The sequence below is a fragment of the Sorex fumeus genome, unplaced genomic scaffold (genome assembly GCF_029834395.1).
Source record: "Sorex fumeus unplaced genomic scaffold, SorFum_2.1 ptg000100l, whole genome shotgun sequence".
In the NCBI taxonomy this organism is placed as follows: domain Eukaryota; kingdom Metazoa; phylum Chordata; class Mammalia; order Eulipotyphla; family Soricidae; genus Sorex; species Sorex fumeus.
In genome coordinates, this window is record NW_026606157.1 from 4,644,984 (window position 1) to 4,661,705 (window position 16,722).

The 16,722-nt window shown below is 45.0% G+C and overlaps 1 protein-coding gene across 4 annotated transcripts in view; it reads left to right on the plus strand.

The window, feature by feature from the left end:
* PLEKHA5 (pleckstrin homology domain containing A5) overlaps positions 1-16,722 on the plus strand; it is a 216,606-nt gene that overhangs the window by 175,750 nt on the left and 24,134 nt on the right. For 3 of the 4 annotated variants that reach the window (XR_008795226.1, XM_056134569.1, XM_056134570.1), the window contains exons 16-20: positions 5,381-5,461; positions 10,004-10,039; positions 10,557-10,619; positions 13,426-13,506; positions 13,637-13,786. Coding sequence is in view for 2 of the 4 variants with exons in the window: in XM_056134569.1 (XP_055990544.1) it covers positions 5,381-5,461; positions 10,004-10,039; positions 10,557-10,619; positions 13,426-13,506; positions 13,637-13,786 (411 nt within the window). In the remaining 2 variants the exon portion in view is untranslated. Of the gene's footprint in view, positions 1-5,331; positions 5,462-10,003; positions 10,040-10,556; positions 10,620-13,425; positions 13,507-13,636; positions 13,787-16,722 lie in introns of those variants that run through there. The other variant, XR_008795227.1, reaches the window with a different exon arrangement.

A 16,722-nucleotide genomic window follows, 5' to 3' on the forward strand; every position in this document is an offset into this window, starting at 1 on the left:
ATTCTTCTAAATGTCAGATCATAGTATTTTCACAAGGTTTTACTTTGAGGGAAAGCATGCAGAGCGTGGACGGTTTGTTCAGCTTGCTTTAAAATTTCCTAAGTGCGCCGGACCCTTCAGTTCTAAAGAGCTTTATTTACATTCTTCTCGGAGAAAAAGTAACTTCACGTTTCCTTGCTTCCTGTTCAACAGAGAGCGAGCCCTGGGCCCAAGCCCTGAGGCTGAGGCCTCTGCAGGCGCATGGTCACTGTCCCCAGCCCTGGCCTGTCTGTGGAGGCCCTGGATTCCTCAGCATCACCCTGGGCACGGCAGATTCTGTGATTGTTTCATTTTGCCAGAGTTGATTGACACAGACAGAACGTTTCTTTTTTTTTTTTTTAATTTATTTATTGAATCACTGTGAGAACAGTTACAAAGCTTTCAGGTTTCAGTCTCAGTCATACAATGGTCAAACACCCATCCCTTCACCAGTGCATATTTTCCACCACCAAGATCCCCAATATATCCCCATCCCACTCCTTCCCATGCCTGTGAGCAGATGACTTCCACTTAACTCTCTCTACTTTGATTACATTCGTTATTTTGACAAAAGAAGCACCATTATTATTTGGAATTTTACCCCAACAATCAGACCTGGTGAAAAGGCATCATGAAGTAATTTGTTTTCTATTGCTGGTTATAAAGACCATACGATGTCACGCGGCCACAATAGCAGCCACACGATTTTGGATTTCTGATATTTTACTAATGAAGTCTGGAGGGATTTCTGCCAAAAGCCGCATAGATTCGAGATTGGTTTGTGTACCTCTGGGTCCATGGCCATGCCAGAGAGCCGCTTGTGGGGGGCAGTTCGTGGTCTCGGCAGGGCGAGAAGGACGTGCTGGTTACCCCATCCTATGAGGCCACAGTCAGACAGGACGTTCTTGAGAAATAGATTCTCTGGCTGTTAGACAACTGGTGTGTGTGTGTGTGTTGTGATTGTTGCATTTTGCCAGAGCTGATTGACACAGACAGGACATTCTTAAGAAATAGATTCTCTGGCTGTTAGATTACTGGTGTGTGTGTGTGTTTGTTTGTGTGTGTGTGTGTGCGTGCGTGCATGTGTGTGTGTGTGTGTGTTTGCATGTGTGTTGGGTGGGAGGCAGGCATGGAGGCTGCTGCTGATGGCACATCAAAGGGGTCCCAGCTTCGAGCATGGACCCAGCTGGGGTGAGGTTAAGCCCAGGGTTTTAGCACCTACAGAAAAAGGATACTTCTTGGTGGTGATGAGTTCTCTGATGTGTCCCATGTTTCTGTCTGCCCGGCATACCTCAAGATAGAAAAGACGGAGGCTGGAGTGATAGCACAGCAGGTAGGGCATTTGCCTTGTATGTGGCCGACCCGGGTTCAATTCCCAGCATCCCACATGGTCCCCTCTGAGCACCACCAGGAGTAATTCCTGAGTGCAGAGCCAGCCTGTGGATCGCTGGGTATGACCCAAAAAGCATGGGGGCGTGGGGAACAGAAAAGACTAGGAGCCTATGTCAGATGTTCCAGGTCCTTTAAGCATTTGGACCTTAAAATGTCAGGTGCGAGTAGTATGCAGTTATTGAAACTGATTGGCATCACCTACGTAGATGCCTAATGGGTCCTGTTTATGTTCTCTTATTTATTGCTGAAATTCATGATGAAAATAGTGTAGCATGTGAATGATGTTCTCATTTCTTTATATTTATAAAATAGTGGGCCTTTTAGAATAGCTTTCCCATTTAGCAATTAGCCGAAACCTAAACCCTTATTACCTGTTAGTTCAAAGCTGGAATTAAAGCAGGAAGCAAAGCATTTAGCTCATTTCCAAATACACTATTAAGCTTCCTCCACATACTAATTAGTCTTTTCCTCTGGTTCCTTAACACAAAATCCATCACAGTTCACAAAGTTCCCATACTCCAACCAGAAGGGAATTGTTCGACCTCCGGGTGTTCTTTCGGTGCTGGTAGGTGGTTTGTTTTTATAACTGGAGCACGGGATGCTGATGTGTTCTTGGAGCATTACATATTTTCATTTTCCTAAGTCGTACATTTATGCAGCAAAGCCAGGTAGAATGGGCCCTTCCTGTGTAAGCTGTGGAAGTAGGTCAGTCAGCCTCTAAGTATTCAGTTCTAGAAAGTTCCAGAAGGACTTCGGAGAGGGGAGACGCAGGCCTGATTCTGGGTCCTGCTGGTGATAAAGCGGATGTGGCAGGAGTCTGTGTGGTGGGTGTGAGAGAATTCGAAACCTGAATTCTGGCTCTCTCAACTGGCCCTCTGCCATGAAAATTTTGACTTCCAAGAATGTCTTCTAATTTTAATATTCTAGTTTTGATACTTGTGTTGGAAAAAATTTTAGAATAAAAAGTAGCCCATTCAGGGCTGGAGCGATAGCACAACGGGTAGGGCGTTTGCCTTGCATGCGGCCGACCGGGTTTGATTCCCAGCATCCCATATGGTCCCCCTGAGCACAGAGTCAGGAGTAACCCCTGAGCATCATTGGGTGGGACCCAAAAATTAAAAAAAATAAAATAAAAAAGTAGCCCATTCTAGAAGTCAGCTGAGATATTCAGTAGTTTACCCATTTTAAAAAGGTCTTTTTTGTTTGTTTTTAGTTTTTCTGTTCCTGGGAAGATTTTGCAAAGATTGTTCATTGATACTTCATAACTTTGACATGTGTATTAAAGAGGCATTTTTTTTTCCTTTTTTTGCTTTTTGGATCACACCTGGCGATGCACAGGGTTTACTCCTGCCTCTTCACTCAGGCATTATGGTCCCCTGAGCACCGCCAGGAGTAATTCCTGAGTGCAGAGCCAGGAATAACCCCTGTGCATTGCTGGGTGTGACCCAAAAAGCAAAAAAAAAAATCCACATGTGAGTCAGCTCCCCAGCCTGGGCTCTGGGCATTAATCTCAGTGGTTGTCCAGCCACCTGACACACCGCCCACTTAGGGTACAAGGTTTTACATCTGGCTACTGTTACTACTGTGCTCCTGTTGTCATTAAATAATGCTAGAAAGTGTGGCCTGCAGGTACAGGATTGACATCTGAAGTGACACAGTACCTGGCCAGGCAGAACAGCAGATAAGGTACTTTCCTGAGCAGCCAACCCAGTTCCGTAGACTCACAAGCCCCACAGGTAGGATCCCTGAGCACAGAGCCAGGAGTAAGCCCTGCACGTTGCCAGGTTTGGCCAAAAACATAGTTCTGGGCTGGAGCAGGGAGGGCGTTTGCCTTGCTTGTGGCGGCTGACCCAGGTTTGATCCCCAGCATCCCATACAATCCCCTGAGCACCACTAGGAGTAATTCCTGAGTGCAGAGCCAAGAGTAACCCCTGTGCATCGCTGGGTATGACCCAAAAAAGAAAAAATAAAAAGCGTAGATCTTAGAGCTCTGTCCATTTTTTTTCTTTTCCCTAAAGAAAATTTTGTACTTGATGGGGCTGGAGTGATAGTACAGTGGGTAGGGCGTTTGCCTTGCACGCGGTCAACCCAGGTTCAATTCCCAGCATCCCATGTGGTCCCCTAAGCACCGCCAGGAGTAACTCCTGTGCATCGCCGGGTGTGACCCAAAAAGGAAAAAAAAAAATTTTTGTACTTGAGGTTGGGGGCAAAGGGGATGGGGCAGGGAGAGGAGGCAGTGCCCAGGGCTTACTCCTGGCTCTGGACTCAGGGGTCACTGAAGGACCATATGTGGCACCAGAGACTGAAACGGGTGAGTCACCACACAGGTACCCTCCCTGCTGCCTTGTCACTCCCTTGATAATGAAGTTACTCTCCACTGCCATAGTCGCCTCTGCTCTGCATATCAACATACGTGTGAATTCTGTGTGGAAGATGTCGCCTAAATATGCTTGGATCCCTTATTTGGGTAAGGGTGAGTGGGGGAGGGGGGGAGGGGGGAGGCTTGGGTTTTCTGGATGGTGGTACCAGCTCCCTTGCAATTCAGTTGATGAGCTGTTCTCACAGGAAAGGCTGTTTGATGGTAACAGAAGTCACTGATCCTGGGGAACGAGGGAGTTGGGGCATAGAGGGAAGGAACCGTGGGGGGGAATGTGTCGGGGGGTTGGGGGGGGTCTGTCAGAAGCCAGAGACCTGGGCAGGGGAGAGAGAAGGGCTCGGGTACTGTCCTGCACACAGCCCACCCTGTTTCCAGCCCAAGCGTCACAGGGTTTCCTGAGCACCAGGGAGTGAGCCCTGAACACAGCATTTAAAATTGATGTATTAATGTATCCTGAATAAAACTTCTTAAAAGTAGATTAGACTACACACGGATGGGGAAGTGGGCGGGGGAGGGGAGGTGTCAAGCTTGATAAAACATCTTAGAAAGTGAGAAATTGCTGACTAGTCTAGAAAATAAGATTGCCTAAGTACACAGTCTTCAGGATTTTTCACTTTACTTATATATGACTCTTAGGGTTAATGTATGTACTGAGAAGCAAAATCCAAGTTTGCATTTGCTGTGTGGAAAAAAAAAAATCTCAATCTCTATAAATGGAAGTTGAAAATCATATAAACAGAATGTCACTAATTGCAGTTAACTTGTTTGCTCTGTAGCAAACGTTGTTGGCCTTTTACTCTGTCGCTCATGATGATTATCTTTTGAATGCTCTAACTCTTGAGTTCAGACCCTACTAAAACAAATGTTTTCCTCGAGGCAGTAATTAAGTGCAACATAGCTGGAAATGTGAAGCATCAACCTTTTTTTCTTTTTTCTTTTTTTTTTTTTTGAGCTCGGAAAGAAGATACACTGAGTTTTTGCTAAGTAAATTGAGCTTGCATGTTCCTGAAATATTTCTAGAGATGGTCGTTAAACTAATAAGAAAATCCAAAAGAAAGCATGTATCAGAAAGCCTCTCAGGATTGACACTTATGAAGTATGCGTTTAAGTAATACGAGTTACTTATGTAAGTTTTTGTTATTGTAAAGAGCTCAGTATTTGTATTAGCCTTATACAAAATTGAATGCTATTTAAGTTTGTTCTGAATAAGAAATCACGTTGTGCTGTTCCTCTCATTTTAAGTTCCTCTCCTGCATCCCTTTCGTTTATCCCTTGAGTCACCGTGCAGCCCAGTCTGTCTCAGTCTGTGTTGCCATCTTCATTGATTGACCGTTGAAAATACTGCCAATGCAAAACGTAGAGTGATGGTGCAATTCGTAAGCTTTCTTTATGACCTTCCGTGTATTTTGCAACTCTTAATACGTGTTTGAAAATGGTTTCTGTAGTCTAACTTGGTACGACCGTGGGGTGAAATGTATGCAGCTGCACTGTTAGGACGATATTGCAGTAGAGGCTATATTTACAGTGTCGTCTTTCAAATCTAGCCATGCTGTAAACTGACGTTTGCTGTATGCTCCTCCTGATTTGAAATAGATGAAAGAGAATGAACCTATTATCACCATGGTTCACACAATGATTGAGAACTCGGCGCTAAGACCACAACTGTACCAGCAAGTAAGGTCTTGGACAGTGAATGATACTGCTTTGTCATCTGCAAAATCCTTCAGTGACAGTTTTGGTTTATTATATCCTCAGAGTTTTACTCATGACATTAGTGTTTTTTTTTTCTTATTTCATTTTTTTTTTCTCGTTATGTCTCTTTGGAAAAAACGCAATTCATCCATGCTTCTCAAGACGCTGCTGTAATTTTTAGCATGGCTTTGCTGAAACATTCTGCTGTTGAATATTTTAAGTGTGCCATTTCCCTGAAGTTTCTGTGTAGATATTTTGATTGATATGTGCTTGTAGGTCTGCAGTAGATTTGCAAATTTTTGGCTAGATGGCCATTCATTTTGAATCACTCTAAGGAGCGTTGCCAATGATTTGTAGGGAAAACATACCCCCCGCCCCAACCTCGGGGACAGCCTCCCTGATCCCCAGCGGAACCCACCTCCTGAGTGGCCTAGGAGTAGATGGCATCTGCCCGGGTTATTTGAACCTGGGCTGTGGTGTGGGAAAACCGGAAGACAGCCATTTCTGCAACCCCCCAAGAAATGACTTCTCCCCGTTCTCTCTCCATCCATCCTGTCGTGCTCATTGACGCCTCGGCCCCGGCCTTGGCTGACTTTGAGGTTAGTGGCCCCTGGGAATCTGCAGATCTGCAAAAAGGAGCCCCTTCTCTGCATCCCTCTCCAGCTTTCTCTGTTCTCCATGGTGTGTCACTGTTCTAGCTGTGTGTCTGGCGGCCTCAGCTGCTTCTCCTCCACCTCAACACCCTCGAGTGACTGTGGCCGCTGACCGGTTTCGCTACTTTTTTGAATCATACAGAAGAAGAAAGTTTGACTCACATGAAAAATGAATGTCCTCTGATTAGTCTCTGGAAAAGCACCTGGTGGAAAGCAAGAAGCTCCCCCCCACACACACCCCCAGTGCGGGGTGGGTCCCTGAAAGGCATCCGGGGCGGGGGTGGCCGCCGTGGGCGTGGGCACCAGGGGAGGGCAGGGCAGCTGCCAACTTTGACTTGGGGGGGGGCCGGTCTCCAAAGCAACTCAAAGTACACTATTGGGTGGAGCATGGGTTTTGGATGGCAATGAGGAGATCCACAAAAGAGTAAATATTTAAAGTTATAAAACAGCTTTACTTTTTAAAACAGAGTGGAAGGGCTGGAGTGATGGTACAAGGTAGGGCGTTTGCCTTGCACTCAGATGAAACAGGTTCAATCCCTGGCACCCTATACGCCCCACCCCCATCCCCCACCCCCAGGTACTGCCAGGAGTAATTCCAGACAGCAGAGCCAGGAGGAAGCCTGGTGTCACCCAACACTGTTGCTGCTACCAAAAAAAAAAAAATTTTAAGGCCCTTCCCTTCTGAAAGTCCCCAATATTTGGAACCTGGCGTGCACACCCCAACACCACACTGAGAACCCTAGCACTCCTTCTGGATTTCCTCCCCTTTTTCAGACTTTGAAGCCAACACTTTGGTCCTTTTCTGCAGGGCTAACCCAATAAGAGATTTTTAAAGGGCAGTTTTGTGGTGATTGTTTTCACTTTTCAAGTGCGTTTCAGTTGTGGCAATAGCCTGGGTTTTCAGTTTGGTTTGGTTTCTCCCTCTTTATATTCATCAGGTATCAGGGCAGCCCATGCAGAAATGTCGTTGCTGACCGAAGTTAGTGGGACTGAACGCTCTACTTGGAGTTTCTTAAAAGCGGAGGTCCCAGAGACGGGCGGTGCACAGCACTCCCGGTCTTGAATGCTCACGAGAGCTACAGATTTCTGTAAAGATCTCCTTGTTGAGGTGTCAGAGCAGTAGTAGGTGGGGAAGGATCCATTTTGTCCCCATCCCCACGTGGTCCAACATAGACTAACATCCCACACTAGTCTCGGCTCCTGGACGTGAAAGCCTGGGGGTCGAAACCCACCTATCTGGAGCATGATTGGACAGGTTTTTTTTTGTCTAATAAGCCACTAGTAATTATCACTGGAGCATCATTGATGGATAAAAGTGTCAATCAGACACATTTCCTGAACACTCTATTTACATAAATCGAACTCAGATCTCCCCACCTCTGTTTTTCTTCTGTCACTCCCCAGAGAATCTTGATGAAAGTTTGTCCTGCGTGCTGCTATTCCAGGCTTGCTTTTTTTTGACATTAGTTATAATGTTGTGTTAGTAGATTCCTGGAGTACGGCTGAATATATAGTAGCAGGATAGTGTTTTATAACCTGTTATTCTGAATTACAGCCTTTCAGGTTTCCTCTCAGGAAGAACTTTGTACTTTATATTTAGAAACAGAAGCTCTGAGAAATTACCCCAGGGCGGTAATTTTCTGCAGTCAGTATTTTGAAAGGACTGAAAACGGAATGAAAACAAATGCTAAGAAAATAGGCTCGCATCGCACGGAAAGATTGGTCTCCATTGAACAGTCATTCTAAGACCTTTCACAATTACATTTTGGTTGAAGTTTTTTTATAGCATAGTTAATATCAGGGAAATTAATCACCTGACAAATAACTGCCTTAAAAGATGCAGATTAATATTAACCAATACCTCTGAGCCTTATCAGCAGTTTTAAATCCTAACATATAACGTCTCATTTTACCATATATTTTCCTGGAAAATCCAGTTTGGGGGTTGTGTATATAAAGTTGAATTTTAAACTTTTCCCAGTAGAATTTTCATTTCAAGAGCTATGTACAGTTTTGTGGGCCAGAGTGATAGTGCGGCAGGTAGGGCATCTATCTGCCTTGTACACCACTGACCCAGGTTTGATCCCTGGCATCCCAGATGGTCTTCCAAGCACTGCCACGAGTGATTCCTGAGTGTAGAGCCAGGAGGAAGCCCTGAGCATCACCGGGTGTGGCCCAGGGGAAGAAAATAAAAAGAACTATTTACAGATATAGGGAGATAGATGGTCCAAAGGATGCACTCAGGACTCCATGTGAGAGTCCTGGCACTGCGTGGTCCCCAGCATCCCTGGGGAATAGCACCCAGCACCAGGCTAGAAGGTGCGTGCCCCGGTGCATCTCCACGCGTGACCCAGGAACTAGTTCCAAGGGCTAGAGAACCTGCTAGCACCCACCTGGGGCAAAAGTTACAATGTGTTTTCTGACCTGGGGGGAAAAGTCACAGCGTGTTTTCTTCTGGCTGGTAAAAGTAGTCATTGTATAAGAGCAAATGATTAAGATTTTAGTTGGTGTCCAATGATTTCTTTTTTGAATAATAATCAAAGCTTAAAATATATTTTAGTGGTAACAAAAATATACAGATACCACAAAAATAAAGCTAGTTTATATCTAAATCTATAGATGGATATCTCTCTAAAATTATAACTATTTAGTACATGCCACTTTGTGATATACCTACTGATATAAAAATTAACATCTCTAGGATTTGCTCAATAAATGAATTTTACCAGTATCCTAATAGTCATTGTAGATTGCTATTTTATTTTATGATACTAGTCTTCTGGTGGAGGAATTTAGGATACAAACCATAACTCTTTAGATGTACACTCTTGTCAGTTTCCAATTATTCTTTTAGTAAAGCTGTTTTCCATTTAACTTTAAATATTACCATGCAAAATATATTTCAACATTTTGCCCCTGAAGTCTTTCTATTCTTAAATTAATCATTTTGGCATTTTTTTTATCTTGGATAAAAAAAGTCTTAATTTTTTTATCATGGGTCTAAGCATTTAAAAATTTAGCTTTTTTTTTAAAGATAGGTATATTCTTGCTTCTAGGAGCATTAATTTAGAATAACAATTGGTGCTTCTTGGGACAATATTCAGCAGTCTTAAATCAGTGCACAAATAATTCTTTTGTCACAAAATTCATTTTTCATGTAATAATCATTTCTATGAAAATTATCACTGTGCATACCCTTAAGTAGTCCCAGATTCATTTGCATGAGGTACGTGAAGTAATGTCTTGAAACGAGCCACGTAAATCCAGGATTTATTATCGTATGTTTGGAATGCTTACTTTTATTCTCCCGATTCCTGCTTATCTAGCTTTGTTCAAAATTATGAATTGTTTCAGTTATGCCTCTTTCAAAAGATTCATCTCTCAAGTTGGTTTTTACAGAGAAGGCATATATGGGGCTGCAACGTGCATTTTTATGCATTTGTGTATACATAAGTGATGGTCCATTTTCCAATGTGGAATATAGTTGAGATACATTATTGCCATCTCTACTTTGCGTGCAAGCGTGCTGTTTAATGCATGCAGTGAGCCCAAATTAAAGACAGTGTAAGGTCAGACAGAGGAGAGTTTCTGAAATGTTCTCTTCTGACTGGGATGGCTATTGGAATCTTGGTAAGCATAGTCAGAAATGAGGATTGTTCCGACCAAAAGAAATTGGGAAGAAGCTGAACAGAAAATGTTTCAAATTCATTGGATGATACTTCCTAATACTACAGTAAACGCTGTGAGAGTACAGACACGCTACCGTTTTGATGAGGCCGTTTCTATAATCAGCGTTCACTTTTGTGCAGTCCTCACAAAATTGATGATTAAACCTCAATTAAACCCATACTTTTCCTTCATTATCTTTTAGTTCTTAAGACAGAAGAACAAGATAAGTCTATATTGTGTATGTGTGTTTATATACTACATATATGTATACAACATGTTACAGGCTTTGTTAATAAAATTGTACTGAGATGTGTTGGCATTGGAGTTTAACGTACACAGCTGTATGAGTATGTGAATGCCATCTCGAGCAGTTCTGATTGTTGAGGTATGCCTGGTTTCAAATATTTGAGTACACGGACGATGGTTGTATCTGTCGATTTTTTTTTTTCATTGAAGCAATGTGTGTCTTACAAATGAAAAATGCAAGGCTGCTGTATAATTTTATTGGACCGGCTTAATATTTTGTTTCACAAGCTTAAGTTAGCATGGTTTTTAATGTATCTTGCATAATGTATCCCTGTTCAATATTTTTCTGCTTTTGTTCTGTGTTCGAATTAAACTCCTCAGAGTATTATAGTCATTAAAAAAAAAATCCATGTTTGTCGTTGTTGTGTAAATCTGAACTCTCAGTTATAGGCTAAATAAAGGTATGTTAATGTTCTCTTAAAGTTGCTCTGTGACATTTTTCTTTGTAGCTGTCGCAAGATGAATGTAGAGGCACACTGTACAAATACAGACCCGAGGAAATAGATATTGATGTAAGTATTAATACAGGGTGAATTGTCAATTCTCTGTGTCTGCTTTGCCCAAGTATTCACAGGAGTTTAACAGAAACTTCTTTTGTACTTAGGATCAATTAAGTCTTATCGCTCCCAATCTCCTCTCTTTCTTCCCCCATAACTAGCAGATTTAAGAGTCACTTAGGGGCCAGGGATTTGGCTGAACAATAAATGAGGCCCAGGGTTTAATCCTTGACCCTTCGCATTAAAAAAAAAAAGGAGTCACTTAAAGAAAAAAATTACGGTGCAGCAGAGACAAAGTAAAATTGTCTTTATTTTCTAGAGAAAGTTATTGACTTTAGACTAAGTTCCATTAATGTGTCTTTTTAATGTCCTTTTAAAAGCTAAATTGAGTGGTGAGAAGACAGTATGGGGGATGGGGGGGTGTTTGCCTTGCATGTTGTCGACCCAGGTTCAATCCCCGGCATCCTATATGACCCCCAAGCACTGCCAGGAGTGATCCCTGAGTGCAGAGCTGGCAGTAAGCCCTGTGCACCACTGGGTGTAGCCAAAAAAACAAAGAATTAAATTCCCCTTTCATATATTTCATAGTGTACTTGCTATGCATTCTTTCTTATTTTTACATATTTTTTTTATTTTCCCTTGGTTTTATCCTACTGAGTTGTTCATCTTCATTTCAACAGACTTCATTTGGTGCTGCGTAAGGTTCGTTTTCCAGCAAATTAGGCAATTCTTTTAATAGATACATGGCAGAGGAAGCAAAATCTCACATTTCTTTCTTGTCACTTGCGGTAAAATTTGGGACTTATTTATATTTTGTCAGAGCTTTTTTTTTTTTTCAGGCACCTTAGTTTATACTAGTAGTATTCGAGGATTACATTTTGAGTACCCTTTTGTGTTTTCAAAATGGAAAATAGAGGATTGAGTAGGAGAAATAGGTCGAGGGATTTGGGGGTCTTTTGGTTTTGTATGTTTTTTGATCGTGCGTTGGCGGGCAGCCTTGGCTGTGGGGTGTAGGGTGAGTCTTGTGTCCTCAGCTGTGAAACTCGGCCCCCCGAAATTTACAGCATTGTAAACCAATGATGAATCAGTTCTAAAGTCAAAGGAAGGATCCAAGGCGGAACCAGGAATTGAAAACTTTCTCACTCTTGAAAGTGATTTTTATTCATTAGCCATATTTAAATTTGTATTATTGCATTGGGAAGTTATCTTCTGTTTATGTTTTCTGAGAACATAAGCACCTTTTTTTCTTTTTTGGGGAGGTCACTCCAGCCCTGGCAGACACACGCTTTTCTCCTAACTCTTGAGCCTGTGCGTGTGTCTCTGAGGGGAGGTTCTGCCAGGTGCCCTTGACCTCGCTGGCACCGCCCTGCCAGCTTAACAGATGCGGGTGCTTGGAACTGGGCGGTACCAGGTGGGCCACAGCTTCCTGGGACCAGGTATACACACCAGCCTGCACACGTGCCCCCAGCCCAAGAGCAGCATGTTAAAAAGAGCCCCCAAATCCCATCATTGGCATAAGTGGCTACTTGTGGCTTTATCTAGGAGATTATAGGGGCAAAACTCTGAAAAAATTTTAACAATTTGGTTTTGTTTGGGGGGGGGGGGTGTCACACCCAGCAGTATTCCTGGCTCGAGAGCTCAGGGATCACTCCTCGGAAAGCTCCGGGGACCGTATGGGCCTTGTGAGGTGCTGGGAATCGAACCCGGGCCAGACATGTGCAAGGCAAAGGCCCTCCCCCAACACACCACACTATCACTCCAGCATGTGACACTGATTGCTTCCTAGGAATATGTTTGATGCAGTGATAGTACAGTGATAGGGCAATTGCCTCGCACACAGCTGATTTGGGGTGAGTCTCCAATATCCCAGAGGGTTCCCCGAGCCCTGCTAGGGGTAAGCTCTAAGCACCACCAAGTATGGCAAAAAAAAAATTTTTTTTTTTTTTAGTAATGTAGGTTAAATAATATGCTTAAAATGCACTTGACTTCATCTGTGCTGTCTTTTTTTTTTTTAATTTTTATTAGTGAAACACCATGAGGTACAGTTGTAGACTTACAATTTTTTGTGCTTGGGTTTCAGTTATACAATGATCAAGTACCCATCCCTCCACCAGGGCCCATTCTCCATCATTTACTTTTTTTTTTTTTTTAATTTTTGTTGGGCTGGAGCGATAGCACAGCAGGTAGGGCATTTGCCTTACATGCAGCCAACATGGCCAACCCGAGTTCGATTCCTCCGCCCCTCTCGGAGAGCCCAGCAAGCTACCGAGAGTATCTCGCCCACACCGCAGACCTGGCAAGCTGCCCGTGACGTATTCGATATGCCAAACACAGTAACAACAAGTCTCATGATGGAGACGTTACTGGGCCCACTCGAGCAAATCGATGAACAATGGGAGGACAGTGACAATTTTTGTTAGTGAAACACCATGAGGTACAGTTGTAGATTTACAGATTTTTGTGCTTGGGTTTCACTGCTGAAAATAAAGAGGGAGAATCAGAGAAAGGTTGACCTAACTCGGTGTTGCATTACCATGGGGCTTTGCTGTTCTGTTTGCTCAAGGGCCTCGCCCATTCGTTCTGGGGGCCACGCCTTACTCTGTGCTGGAGGAGGCGCCCCCCCCCCCCATGGTCCTTTGACGTCACAGCAGTGCCGGGGGACAGACACGAGAGTCCCCTGAGCTTCGTAGGTGCCCACCCCATCGACCTGTCTCCTAGCCCGTACGTCCTGTGTGGCTGCGCTTTCTTCTTTGACCTGTCCCTTCGCAGGCGACCTTCAAGTGGCTCACCAAAGCTGTCTGTCTTCCTCTCGCTCACGTAGGCCAAGCTGAGCCGGTTGTGCGAACAGGATAAAGTGGTCCGTGCTCTGGAAGAGAAGCTTCAGCAACTCCACAAGGAGAAAGTAGGACCATCATGTTTATTCTCCGAACTGACTTGATACGATTATTACCGAGACACTGATGACTAAAGTGTGAAATAATTAATTCAATGATGCAGAACATTAACGGTAATTTTTCCCCCCACTGCCATAGTACACGCTTGAGCAAGCCTTGCTCTCAGCCAGCCAGGAGATAGAAATGAATGCAGACAACCCGTCAGCCATCCAGACCGTGGTCCTGCAGAGGGACGACTTGCAAAACGGACTGCTTAGCACATGTCGAGAACTTTCTCGGGCCACTGCAGTAAGTGGTTTTTGGCGTTTTTGTTTTTGTTTTTTTTTCCAGCCAGTTAGTGTTCATGAAACTTGATTTATTCTAAATGTCCTTGAAATGTTATATTTTACTTGCGTTTCTCTTTCATTGGACCGATTCTGGAATTGTTCTTTACTACAGCAGAATAAATAACAGCAAAATAAAGAATGCTTCGGGGCCAGAGAGTTAGATTAGTACAGCAGGGAGGGCATTTGCCTTGCATGTGGCCAACACGGTTCAATCCCCAGCATCCCGTTTGGTCCCCTGAGCACCATCAGGAGTAATTCCTGACTGCAGAGTCAGGTGTAACCTCTGAGCATCGCTGGGTGTGATCAAAAAGCCAAAAGGAAAAGAATTTTTTTTTACGTTTCTAGTTAGTCAGACTTTTCTTTGTGAAATGGTTATTTCCTAAGAAGCAAAGCATTTTTAATTATTGTAATGTATAAGTGGCAAAAAAAAAAAATCTTGAGTATGTTTAAATTGGTTACATTGAGGAAATATGTGGATTTTCAGGGCAAGACAAATGATGGGAAAGGAGTATTGAAGGCATGGAGCTATTTGAATTAAAAGGCACCTTGGAATGATTTTAAGGCCGCATCAGCATGGTTCCTTCTTAGCTTCTGTGTCATCTAGTTTAAGTGATATTTTTGAGTAATAAAAAAAAAAAAAGCATTAGCAGACCCCGGCAGCACTTAGCCATGCCACTATGGAATCAGCAAATCTGAACGTCTACTTAGAATTCATACACTGGGGCTGGAGCGATAGCACAGCAGATAGGGCGTTTGCCTTGCACGCGGCCAACCCGGGTTCGATTCCCAGCCTCCCATATGGTCCCCCGAGCACCTCCAGGAGTAATTCCTGAGTGCAGAGCCAGGAACCCCTGTGTATTGCCGGGTGTAACCTCACAAAAAAAGAAAAAAAGAATGCGTACACTGACTGCTGTGGGTCCCGGCACCCACCTTGACACCCAGATTCGGCCACGTCCCTGCGTGGTAAGACCCGCTGCCCAGCCAGTGATAGGACAGTGGGGAGGCGCTTGCCTGGCCCACAACCCACCCAGATGGTCCCCTGAGCACAGAGCCAGGAGTAAGTCCTGAGAAGCACCACTGGGTATGGTCCAACACCAGAGAATAAGTAAATCAGTAAACAAACAAACAAACAGCTGTTTGAGCAGCCCTCAGAACTCTCCTGCAAAAGCTGCCACCCCTCCTGACCACTGTCCAGTGGGCGTTGAGCTCAAGGCCCACAGGCCATCGTCTCTGTACCGTGAGTGGCCTTTGAGTCCAAGGGCCCCGGGGACACGCTGACCACGAGCATCTGCCTGCGGGGCGTGGGGGCCACACCCAGCAGTGCTCGGGCCCGTCCTGGTTTGGTGTTGGAGCTGGTGGTCAGGGCGGGGGGGCTCCTCTCTCCCCCACTCCCCTGATGGGGACCGTGCCGTGTCGGGGTTGAATCGGGGACTGCTTCATGCCAAGAACGCTTCACCGCTCTCAGCTCATTCCACCCCCAGCCGAACAGAGACTATTTTTAAAGGACACTAACATGGTGTTTTTAAAGATTAAATAAAAACTTAGTTTTTGCCTGACATTTTAAATGCATTCCATTTTTGAAATCGTGTTATTTCCATAATCTCCTATGAATTTCTTAAGCATACTGTGACGTGCGGCTGGAGCGATAGCACAGCGGTAAGGCGTTTGCCTTGTGTGCAGCCAGCCCGGCCGAGCCGGGTTCGATTCCTCCGCCCCTCTCGGAGAGCCTGGCAAGCTACCGAGAGTATTCAATATGCCAAACACAGTAACAACAGGTCTCACAATGGAGTATCCTTATGGCTGAAGAAAACTGAAGGGGCCAGAGCGTGTTGGGCATGCGCGAGCCCAGGTTCAGTTGCCGACACTGCGAGGTCCCATAACAGCACCCCCCCACCCCCACAGAGCGGGGAGTAGCCCCAGAACACCGCCAGGAGTGACCCAACCTCTGACACCAGAGGGGGGAAAAAAATGAGTATCTTTAAAATGGTGAGAACCAGCCTTGTTGGGCTGGAGCAATAGCACAGCAGGGAGGGCGTTTGCCTTGCACACGGCCGGCCCGGGTTCGATCCCCGGCATCCCCTAGGGTCCCCTGAGCACCGCCAGGAGTGATTCCTGAGTGCAGAGCCAGGAGAACCCCTGAGCATTGCCAAGTGCCACCCAAAAAGCCAGGGGGAGGGATGGGGTGTAACAGCCTTGTTCTTTGTTGCTGTTTGGTCAGTTTGGGGGCAATACAGGCTATGCTCAGGGATCACTCTTGGTGGTGCTGAGAGGACCCAGCGGGCTGCCGGGGGTCGAGCACCAGTGGGCCAAGCACCTGCCCTGCTGTGCTGTCTCTCTAGCCAATGCCCCCTTCATTGGCTTCCATCGCTTCAGCCTCCTGCACAGTAGATGGACACCTAAAATGGGGTGAAGGCTTAAACTGTGGCCCAGTGTTACAGCGCCAGGAAGTTCAGATTGGGGCCTTATAAGCGTAGCCCTGAAAAGTTAGGTCTACGTGTATCTGAGGGAGGGTTGGGGGAGTGTTCCCCAAACAGTGCTCAGAAGGTTCCTCCCAACTCGAGTCTAGGGTTCGATGCAGGGGTCTAAGGGTGCTGGCCAGTGGCCTGGCCCCTCTCCCGGGATGCTCAGTCTATGGGCCCCTACGCGTGCGGCTCTCTCCCCCTCCGGGATGAATCTTCCTGATACACAAAGAAACTGGATCACCCATGGGGGTGGAGCCATAGCACAGCAGGTAGGGCGTTTGCCTTGCACACAGCCGACCCGGGTTCGATTCCCAGCATCCCAGATGGTTCCCCCAAGCACTGCCAGGAGTAAATCCTAAGTGCAAGGCCAAAAAATGTGACCCAAAAAGGAAAATAATTTAAAAAAAAAAAAAAAGAAACCAGATCATTTTGGACC